The sequence below is a fragment of the Dromiciops gliroides genome, chromosome 2, assembly GCF_019393635.1.
Source record: "Dromiciops gliroides isolate mDroGli1 chromosome 2, mDroGli1.pri, whole genome shotgun sequence".
Taxonomy (NCBI): Eukaryota; Metazoa; Chordata; class Mammalia; order Microbiotheria; family Microbiotheriidae; genus Dromiciops; species Dromiciops gliroides.
Window position 1 is genome coordinate 581503538 of NC_057862.1, and position 12057 is coordinate 581515594.

Genomic DNA, 12057 nt, shown 5'->3' on the forward strand with positions numbered 1-12057 from the left:
TGGGCAAGTCACTTAACCCTCATTGCCCTAAAAACAAAACAAAACAAAACAAAAAATGATGGTAAAGAGGTTTTCTCTGTCATGAGACAAGGGTTAAGGAGGAGATAGTGAGTGATGTGAAATGAGGAAGGGAAAAGATAGAACTCCTCTCAACCAATGGCTGTAATTTTTTTGGTGTAGTGTGAGATAAGATTCTCAACTAAGAGAGGGTGGGAGGAAGGGGAGAAAAAGAAAGCTTAGTACTAGAGGCTTAAGAAGGAATGAAAGGCTTGGACTCACTAGGTTGTCTCATTTTGTCTCCCTTGCTCCCTAAAACCAATTGTCTCCAAGTTTTGTCTCTCATACCTGTGTTTGCTTTTCCATTTTTATCACTTTAAATTCAGGTCCTTATTCATATCTTCAAAAGTCTCCTATCTAGGCCCCCAGATTCCAGACGTCACCTTTCCCATCTCCTTCTCCCCCTTGTAAATTGTGCCACATCTAAATAATTTGATGAATCTGTGAGTACTCACTTTACTACTGATACAAATCACAGCTGCTCCACACTTTTTACCCTGTCCAATTTTTCAGGCTACATTCAGCTCCTTAACTGATCATTTCTCTACTCAACAACTTTCAACAGCTTCCACTGCATACAGGACAAAATCCAAACTCTTTCTGAACTTAAGCTAAAGTCATGCTTTAGCTCCAATGTACTTTTCCAACCTTATTTCCCAACTACCCCTTAATAATGTCCTCCAAACAAGCTTTGCTTTACTCTTACTTCTCTGTTTTTGCTCTTGCTGTTTCATTGCTTTTCTTATCCAAATACAAACTAAATTTCTAAGCCCAGCTCTAGGCACACATCTTTTGAAGTAAACCTTCCCTAGTATTACAGCTTCTTCTTCTTCTGAACTCCTATGGCCATCATCAATTTCATTACTTTTCCACATTTAACATTATACTGTTATGACTTCATGTCTGGTGTCCCTGATTAGAATATGAACTCCTTAAACGCAAAACACAGTGTTGTTCTGTATCCTCTCCATAGCCCCTAGCAAGGTAGGCAGTACATAATGAGCCATGGAATATGACTTAAAAATGACCCCAGAGATCCACTGAAATTTTACAAAGAAGTAAAGGCTTAGTGAGATTATATTATTTGTCCAAGATCACAAAGCTAGTAGGTGAAAGAAGACTAGAATATTAGTCTCTTTTCTCCTTAGCCCAGAACTTTTCTTATTACTAAACTAATGAATCTGGCCCCATACTATTTCCAAGGTCTCCCCACCATATGCTTTTGTAAGGCAGCTACCCACATTGAAAGATACTATCTGTAACCATGAAACAGAAGAATATCACTTCCTGGAACTGAACTGACAGTGATTATCGGTCTTTATATTAAAATCTGCTAGCATTATTAAACCTACTTTCTTAAGACTAAATTTTCCCAAGTTAAAAGTAGTATCAAAAGTAACTATGGATATCCAACTAAAGGAAAATACAGTTATGAACAGTGGAGAATTTTTTTTTAAAGAAACAACCAAGTGGGGACAGCTAGGTGGCACAGAGGATAGATGTAACTGGATCAGTGCAGAGTACAGTGCACCTAGAAAGTCCTTGTTCTGGATACTCTAATTTTTTGTTAAATGACTGCCATGTTACATGGATGACTTATACTGCACTAGAAGTCTACCACAAATATTGGTCTTTATAATGAACTGATTCCTACACATGTCTCACCCAACCTTTGCTTACATAATTGATTTCTCTGAATCCAAGTATAAGATTTCACTTTTATCCCTACTGAATGTCACATTAATTTTAATCTTATTGTTCCAGACTGTTAAGACATTTCTGGATTCAAATTCTATCATCCCCCAGTTGTGTCATTACAAGGTTGATAAGCATGACAACTGTTTTCAATTAATAAAATAATATTTCTGAAAAATTCTTAATTTTAAAAGACAGATTTTAAAAATCAATTTTAATAGAGCAAATGAAGACTGCAATGTCATTTACAAATGGAGTATTCTCAGGGACCCCTCCATCCATAGATAATAATAATTCTATTTCAAGTTGATGTAGGAAATCCTCTAGGATGGTGGCAAATACTGTTGAGAAGTTTTGTGCCCTGATATATGCCTAATCTTATAATAATAAGTAGGTTAAACAAAGTTTTTTTGTTCCACCTTTCAGTCTTGTATGGTTCTTGTTTTATTCTGACAAATGCATGTGAGGCACTAAGAAAATGTTGGTACTTTCTTCTACCAAACCAAATGCTTGATTTAAAAACAAAACTAAACAAAAGCCCTACAAATAGCAATTGCCATGAAATCTTATATTCTCTACACCTTACAAGCAGTTGTTTGACTGAAAAAGTTTATTCTGATATAAAATACAATTTGTAAAAAAACAAAACAAAACCCTTTGAGCCCCCCTAGTTGCTCCTCGAAATAAAGGCCCATTAAAAACCCACAATATTCTTTTAGTGGTAATATATAGCTATAAACCAAAGAACACCATAGTCTCAAGTATTAAAACTGCCAATCACTCAAAAGGCCATCTGGCTATATCCTCATCACTTGCTACAGTGTACATAGTACGCACTTCAGTGCATTTTCATTCATTCATTCATTCTTGGTGGTCATGAGTAGTTCTAAAGCCACGGTCACAATGTTAATGAGTTAATGAAACACATTAACAACCAATAAATTGCACAAAGGAAACTATGTAAAGAGAGACATCAGAGAGATGCATGCTGGACAGTCTGTATGTACCTTTGCATTTAAATATTATCAACAGATTTAAAGGAAGGCTTTAGTATGTGGGGTGGGTTCCCTGAGGAGGATTTATGAGAGGATGTGTATTCCCATGAATTTAAGTGGCAATTTAGATGACATTCAAATTAATTAATGAGACTCAAGTACTCAATGACTTCTCTCCACATTTCTCTAAGAAAAAATATTTTTCAATATACTTTAAAATTTGCCGGGGGGTAGCTAGGTGGCGCAGTGGATAGAGCACTGGCCCTGGAGTCAGGAGTACCTGAGTTCAAATCCAGCCTCAGACACTTAACACTTAGTAGCTGTGTGACCCTGGGCAAATCACTTAACCCCCATTGCCTCACTAAAAAAAAAAAAAAATTGCCACAAGCCTCTGAAACAAATATTTGTATATGTATGTGCACAGCAGCAATCCGAATAGCTTTAAAATGCTACTATATTTGATTTCATCACGACTAGAGGTTAATTTAATTAAGATCTTTCATATGTGACAGTAGATGACCCACAAATTTTTTGGGTTTTTTTGGTTTTTGGCCGGGCAATTGGGGTTAAGTGACTTGCCCAGGGTCACACAGCTAGTAAGTGTTAAGTGTCTGAGACCGGATTTGAACTCAGGTCCTCCTGAATCCAGGGCTGGTGCTCTATCCACTGCACCACCTAGCTGCCCCTAAAATTTTTATTTTAAAAAAGTTTCAGGTATGTAAACAACCAATGCAGAAAAGAACACTAGGAAGAATTAAAAAATATATATTGCAGGGGCAGCTAGGTGGTACAGTAGATAAAGCACTGGCCCTGGATTCAGGAGGACCCGAGTTCAAATCTGACCTCAGATACTTGCTGTGTGACCCTGGGCAAGTCACTTAATCCCCATTGCCCCACAAACAAACACACACACACAAAATGTGTGTGTATGTGTGTATATATGTATGTATGTATGTATATATAGTATAAAACACCAAGAGCAGAAATACTACAGTAGGTGTAGTCTTTGGTTTATTCAAATCAGTATTATATACTCAAAACACATGTCTAAAGATTAAATATCTATTACAAACTATTCTAATTTTTCCTTTTCAGTCCATTATAAAATTACCATCCATGATCATCTAAACCCTTGCTGTACGTGCATTTCTACTTGTGCCACTTCTCAGGGTAAGAAATTCTATATGTTTATTGCCTACAAATATAATAATTTTAGAATAGATATAAAGAAAATATTACTAGCCTAAAAAGTGTTTCCTTGGTTCAGCAATATTTAATAAGTAGGTTTGTGTTTATCAAAACCATACCTTTTTTTTGTTTGTTTTTTTTTGCGGGGCAATGGGGGTTAAGTGACTTGCCCAAAGTCACACAGCTAGTGTCTGAGGCCGGATTTGAACTCAGGTACTCCTGAATCCAGAGCCGGTGCTTTATCCACTGTGCTACCTAGCTGCCCCCAAAACCATACCTTTTATTGTTAAATAAAAAGTTATTTTAGGAATTCAAATTCTATGATAAACTAATTTTCCCAAATTATTTCAGAGATTTAAAATTTACAGTATTGAAAAAAGAATACACAACAGATGCTGTAGTTAAAAATATATATATATGTTTTCCTTGAATTAGCTAATGTACAGTTGAATAACTGAGAAACAGTTACCTGATAGTTAAGTTTCACCTACCTTGAGCATACAAAGTAAGAACAGCCTGGATGGCTACATATACACCAGAAAACTGGTAAGTCTCAAACATGACCTAAAAGAAATTAAAAGGATCCATGACTACAAGAAAAACCTTAGAAAGTTAATCAACCTTCATTATGGATTATTCATTTACTGATTAGTTCCCTCTTAATAAATGTTACAGAAAACCAATGCTACATAATTCAGCCCATGTTCAATGTGAGTTTTGCCTTTCAAGCTCTAATCAGTTCATGCTCTCACTACTTATGTAATCACATATTCCCCTAGTTTGATAATAGTTTTGTGAAACTCACTGAATCATACCACCAGTTTAACAAAATAATACAAATGAAAGATTCTGAGCATCTCAGTTATTTAGCAATCATAATAAAATGAATGACTTCTACATGAGAACAAGACTACCTTAATCAGTGCTTTCTGCGAGAAATACATTTCCATTCAAATTGTAGAATACCAGAGAAAGTCATCATTTTGTATGGGAATAATAATTTAGAAAAGAAAAAATGTCACGAGAAAACAGAACTAAAAATACATAGTCAAGTACTGAGAGTGAGCAAAAATGACAACTTGCTTGCTATGGAGCAATCCAGCTAAGTTAGGACTCTCTGCCCACCTATCTGAACAGCATGCCAGTTAGGTAGCCAATAGAACATGGACTGCTTTGAGCAGGTGAATTTCCTTTTACCTTGGTTGGATCAGAGTTATGACTCCTGGGTCACAAGGAACCTGTGACACTGAAAGGCCTCAAATCTAATCCAAATGGGAACATTATTCATGGTTTTTGATTATGCATACTATTATTCCCCGTGAATTAAAAAAAAAGAGTTATGGGGCAGCTAGGTGGCGCAGTGGATAGAGCACCAGCCCTGGAGTCAGGAGTACCCAAGTTCAAATCTAGCCTCAGACACTTAACACTTACTATCTGTGTGACCCTGAGCAAGTCACTTAACCCCAATTGCCTCACTAAGGGGGAAAAAAAAAGAGTTGAGAAAATTCCATACTATTACGTTTTTTTAAAATTTGAATACTATTCAAAACATAAAAAGCAGTTTATAAAAATTAAGGCTGACACTAAATATAATACAGCAGTTACATTAATGATGCACTTTGGCAAGCACTCCACTCCATTACCTTTAAAGGAAGTAGGGGTTAAGCGACTTGCCCCAGTTCACACAACTAGTAAGTGTCTGAGTAGATTTAAACTCAGGTCCCTCATGACTCTAGGGCTGGTACTCTATCCACTGTGCCACCTAGCTGCCCCTCTGTCATCCTCTTTTTAAGAAAAGGTCAGCTATACGACTTGCCATCCTGAAAGTTTTCTCTCTCTCTTTTTTTTGTGCAGGGCAAATGAGGATTAAATGACTTGCCCAGGGTCACACAGCTAGAAAGGTTTTTCTCTTGCCCTGAGTCAAGTTACCAATTTTTTATTATTAGTAGTAAGATCACTAAAGTTTTTTGTAGTAGTAAAAATACCTTCCATAAGCCTCAGTTTCCTTATCTGTAAAAAGAGATTACTTATACCATCTCCACGTCACAGGGCCTATGAAGAAGGCAACCGGCAAACTTCAAAATGCTATATAAATAAGTTTATTAGTATTACTTTTGTTATTATTAACAAGACAATTTTCTGGATGAGAAGCTTAAAATTAGACAATGCCAGTTAGAGAGAAATGTATCCTCAAAGGCACAGAACCATATACTAAAATGGTTAATTCAATACAGAACATAAGAGATATATGTAAGCTCTGCTGGTCAGGAACCATATCTTAATTATCTCTGATTTGGTCTTGTACCTACACAATGCTTTGTACACATTAGGTACTTAATAAATGGTAGCTGAATGACATTAATTCTTTTTTTTTTTCAAGAGGCAATTGGGGTTAAGTGACTTGCCCAGGGTCATACAACTAGTAAGTGTTAAGTGTCTGAGGCAGGATTTGAACTCAGGTCGTCCTGAATCCAGGGCTGGTGCTCTATCCACTGCGCCACCTAGCTGCCCCAAATGACATTAATTCTTAAAACTATTGTTCCATATGTAAGCTCCAACTTTTAAAACCTTTACCTTAAATGCTAGCCATCTCCCAGAAAATAACATCTCCCTATTCAAGTCCTTTTAAAAGAACATTGGTTCACGACTGTTAACCTTCAAAAAGGGAAGTGTAGCTATTTACATGAATTTAAGATGGAGTCAATATTGGACTATAAGTACAAAAAAGAAAAACTGATGAAAAAGCAAAAAAACTGAATATCTCATACTAGCCAAAAATTTAAAAACAAGTCAACTTTTGATTTAAAATGGCTACACTTTTAAAAAAAAGTTACTAGTTTCACTGATATTGGATTAAAACAAATTTACCTCATACATTATAGCTAAATATTATAAAATACAACCTAACAAATGTACTCTGACTGCACATTAGAAGGCCTAGGCTCTAATCTTGGCTTGGCCACCACTGATCAAGTGAACTTAACCAAGACTTTGAACTATAGTTTGATCTACTGAAAAGGGAAAATGCTGAACTAGATTTTTTTTGAGGCCTACTTTGGCTCAAAATCTATCATTAGGTCTCTATGTTAAAAGGCTATAGAAATATAGGAGACTAATCACCCATACTGTTGATGACTTAGATGCTCTCTTCATTCCTTTTCCCTTTGGCTACTTACCTTTTTAAGAAAGTCATTCACATCTCCAAAGTTTGGTAAAGAACAAACACTGCTTATGAAACGTCTCTCTCTCTCTATTTTTTAAATTCTGAAATTCTGTCACAGAAAAATAAATCCCATCTTAAATTTACCTCCACAATCTTCTCCCTGTTTTTTGTTGGGTTCATAGGAGGCTCCGTAAGCAATATTTTACAGTTTCTGGTATCTATGTTGAGTTTTTCTGGTCCAAATGTATAGTCCCACAGATGCTTCATATCATCCCAGTTCCGAACTATGCCATTTTCCATAGGATAGTTAACTTCTAACATTGATCGCAATTCACTTGCCTCATCACCAACCATAAGATCCTAAAAATCATAATAGAAACATGTTAAACTATTCAAACTTTATATACGAGATTTTAGAAAATCACATTTGTTATATTTTAAGAAACTTAACATGAGTAAGACAAAACCTGATTTATTGCAATACTTTCAAACATACACTTTTCCTTAACAGTTTTCAGGGTCACATTAAATTCTGGCCTTTCAAAAGCACTTTGAAAAGTTTCATTTTTGAATGGCAGATTTTAATGTACGTTGTGGCTTAAAACAATAAATTGTTCTTACCTTCTGTTCTCATGATCCCAAAAGAAAGGATTATTAGTAAAAATAAATCCTACATTTTGTTATACTAAAGGGCTTTCTGTGTGGTTTCATCTGTTTGCTTTTGATGTAATATTTAAATAACGAAGTGTGACAGGTTAAATAGCATATAAAGGGGGAGAAGAGAAGCTGATAGAAAAATGTTCAATGCATACAACATATCGTGCATGCTGTTCTTGTTACCAAAATGATAATAATACGTATTTGAAGGATATAAAATAGTTCAGTCAAAGGCAGGGGGGACTACAATTTTACATCAGCATAATATATTTTCATGGCAATTTGTATTTTTCCATGGGTATCACAAAAATAACAAATTTCACAAAACATATCTTTATGCCAGTCCCAAAAAGTATTTCAATCTAGAATTGAAAGTTTACAGGTAACTTTCCAAATGAGTATTAAGGGAATTAAATCTTAAGGGAAAAAGCCCTAGCTCTTTCACAACGAGTATCCTTGGTATGAACAATAATGTAAACCTCAAAAGCATTTCAGAAAAATGTGACATCACACACAAAACCCATTATATGTATGTAAGCATGTATGTATGCACACATGTACGTTCACTTTTCCTCCAATTAAACCAGACTTAATATTATCCAACTATAGATTATTATTATTTGTGGGAAAGAGTCAAAGAAATAAAACTTTTTTTTTCCTTATGGTTAATGAAAATTAGGTAATCTCAACAAAATATAAGGAATCAGTAACTGCTTATTTTCTAAAAGTGTCCATCTCTAAAATTCTCTTTAAGGAAGAAAAAAGCAACACTATTAAAAATACATTCAGTTTTAAGATTAGGGAGGAGAATCCCATTGAAAAACTAAAATTTCCAGCAAATTAGCTATACAAACAATTAAGAACAATTAACAAGAAGAAGCTGAAAAGGAATTCCAACACATTTATCAGGATGCAATAAAGTTACAGTGCTCACCTTATTTATGATTGGCCCTTTCCGAAACTGAAGTATTACAAGTGCTTTGATTCTTTAAACATTTTAATACTTCAGTATCACTCATAAAAGATAAAAAACCAAGAATTAATAAGTGTGTTAGCACTAGAATCCTTAAGGTACTCAACAGGCCTATAGAAATTTAACATTAATTTTTTAACACATTTTGGTACACATTATCCTGTATTTTATACATTTTAAATGGCTTATTTAGGCCGATTAGAAGAAATGTAGAAAAAACACCAAACTTCTTAGGAGAGCTGAGTTCAAATGCTGGCTCCAACACTGTGTGCCTATAATCATCAGTTTCATCAACTATAAAATGGGAACTACAACACTGGCCCTTCCTATTCTACAGGATTGTTATGAAAAAAGAACTTTACAAACCTCAAAGTACTAGATAAACATTATTAAGGACCGTATGAACCATCAGCCTTGTTATTACCCAGTAAAATAATCATGCTTTAACATTTCATTAATCTAACTCTATGTACAAACTATATTTCATTCATTTTAGGAAAAGCCTATCCCAACGTAAGGGTGTAGATTCTCACAACCAAGTCAACATCTTATTTTGAAAACACTCAATATTAACTAGAAGAAATTTCTGAATGAACAAAATTATCTTTACTATTCCTAAACATATAGGAAAATTTGGAAAGGAAGATGAAAAAGTGGAAATTTATATTAATTATACTTATCTTTCTATGATGTTTGTTTATGACTGAGATTTTAATATAATACACTATGTCATGAAGTATTCTTTCAAAGAGTACCTCAATTTCTTAAAACAAAACCTGAGAAAATTATGAATACTGCCCTCAGACCTCAGAAACAAGACTGTGAATTATTAGGTCAGGCCTCAGGCTTTACTACTCTCTTGATAGCAGTAGTCTTCACTGGGCACTTAAGCCTAAAACATCACCTGTTGCCTGAAAAGAATTAGAAATTATGGTAACTATCTGAAATGCCTTTAGAAAGATGTTAATACATACAAGAAGCAGCAAAAATTATACTTTACAAACAGCAGGCAGTGTAAATTCCAATTACCAATAAGAACAACTCTGAAATATGCAACTAAATTAAAGTTATAAGATTTTTAAAAATCTGAATTTTACAAATGACTACAAACACTAAATAAAAAGCACACAGAATGCCATACACTCACACTACTCTCTACTACAATGTTAATAGCACTTGACCTGATCTTAATCTGAACCTTTTTAGATCTTTACTATTAAATTTTGTCACTTATTTTGGGCTAAACCCAGACATCCCCCTATCTTTTAAAAGTATTTGAGATATATATAGATATAGATATATAGATATACACACACACATATATACATATATATATATATACACATATATATATATATATGTATTTTTTTTTTTGGTGAGGCAATTGGGGTTAAGTGACTTGCCCAGGGTCACACAGCTAGTAATTTGTCAAGTGTCTGAGGCCGAATTTGAACTCAGGTCCTCCTGACTCCAGGGCCGGTACCCTATCCACTGCGCCACCTAGCTGCCCCAATAGTATTTGATATTTAATAGGAAACTAATATGACAAAGATTGAATGACTAAAATGCTCTGTATAAACACTAGAATCCTTCCACATTCATCTCATCACATTTTCATACAACTATCATTCTTAATTTTCAAGTGGAGGGGAAAGAGTTACAGTATAGACATTTTTAAGTCTCTAAAAATATTCAAAAATAAAATTAACAAATAGATTTTAAAAATTCTTAAATTTCAAGAAAATGTTAATAAAAAGAAGAAATATTTTGGGGACAAAGTGGGATCCACATGGAAAGGTTACTGCACAACAGCATTTATTTGGAAAAATGAAATAACCACTGATTGCTGAAATTCTTATGAGCACTCTCTTTTTCTTAGTCACACACTTATAGTTCCTATTATTCCTCACTAGTGGTAACAGAAGAAACCAATCAATATCTCTTCCTTTCTTTCTCTCCATTTATATTTCACTTGCATATTGAAATTGTACTCTGATTATTTGCAGATAGCACAAAGCCTGATAAGTATACATAGGCTATGACTAAAACGTTTAATTGAACACACCCATGTCAATTAAACTTATTTACAACCTAAAATTCTACTAATCCTTTTCACTATGTAACACTTAATCCTGTACAGAATCACTTGAATTCTAATAATAATGCACAGCACATTCCATTTTAACTATTAAATTTTTCTAAATGGTAGATTTTTAAAAAATAGAAACTATGTTAGTGATTAGAATGTTTGGTCCTTGGTACATGTCCCATTCAGAAAAAAGCATAAGACTTAAATTAGTTGCCACTAAACTGAAGCAATGAAGGAAAAAAAAGTTAAAAAAAAAAAGAATGAATGTATTAAAAAATATGGAAATATCCCCCCTCCCAAATACTAAGGGACACAAAATAACAGCTACTGGTCCCATAAAGCAAAAGTGGAAAACAAACAGAGCATGGTATAACCTCACTTACCATCTTGTTATTCTACTTCAACAGGTCAAGAAAGGTGAAGAGAGAAGGTAGAAGTAAGAGTCAGAAAGGCCTAAATAAAATCCTCACTAAAAATTTTAAACACACAAGCAAGAGAGACAAATTAAGTAGAAGTCAGATGCAGTACTGCTATGATTTTACTAGTTAATAAAATCAGGGCCAAATTAACATGGTCAGTATCATCAACCCTAAAAAAAGAATAGTTGTTCAGGCACCTCATTTATAAATGGAATTTGCTATTTATGAGTTAAATTTCCAGTCTCCCTTATGTAGTTAACAACCATGTTAGCTGAAAATGATGAAACAGAAAGTATCCACCAAACATAGGAAATTTCAAATTCCAAGCATCCCTGCAAATTCATTAATTAATTTTTATAACATCTAATTTTCTGAAAGTTTTTTTAAAAAGGAAAAAAAGACTATTTCTGGTTCTTGCATGAAGGCTTGGATGAGTCACATCCCTTTTGCCACATTTTTCCAACCTAAATTATATGATATTATAGTTTCAAAAGGCTTAAGTTGAATAGATTGAGCCAATGGAGAACAACATAGGCAGTCCTTGTGGGGAAAAGGCCCCTTCTGCTAATCACTTTGCATTTATAGCAAAATCATGGAGAAAAGGAAGACAGAGTCCATAACTACTCCATGGCCTTAAATGTATAATGCAACATTTCCTAGAATGAGGACATGTATGTACAAACATATGAACCCCCTATTTGAGGATAAGTTATAACTATATAACATATACTGTTTAAATATGTTAATACTATTTTAATCTGCCTATAAAGTAGAAATGGCACTCTATTCCTAATTAAATATACGCTTGAATAAAAACTGAA

The 12057-nt window shown here is 34.1% G+C and overlaps 1 protein-coding gene across 4 annotated transcripts in view; it reads right to left on the minus strand.

Annotated features, from left to right (window-relative positions):
- ACTR2 (actin related protein 2) overlaps positions 1–12057 on the minus strand; it is a 66337-nt gene that overhangs the window by 29298 nt on the left and 24982 nt on the right. For 2 of the 4 annotated variants that reach the window (XM_043981778.1, XM_043981780.1), the window contains exons 3-5: positions 11201–11212; positions 7243–7458; positions 4427–4499 (exon numbers count right to left, since the gene is read on the minus strand). In XM_043981778.1, coding sequence (XP_043837713.1) covers positions 4427–4499; positions 7243–7458; positions 11201–11212 — 301 coding nt within the window. The remainder of the gene's footprint in view (positions 1–4426; positions 4500–7242; positions 7459–11200; positions 11213–12057) is intronic. The other 2 variants (XM_043981779.1, XM_043981781.1) reach the window with 1 other exon arrangement.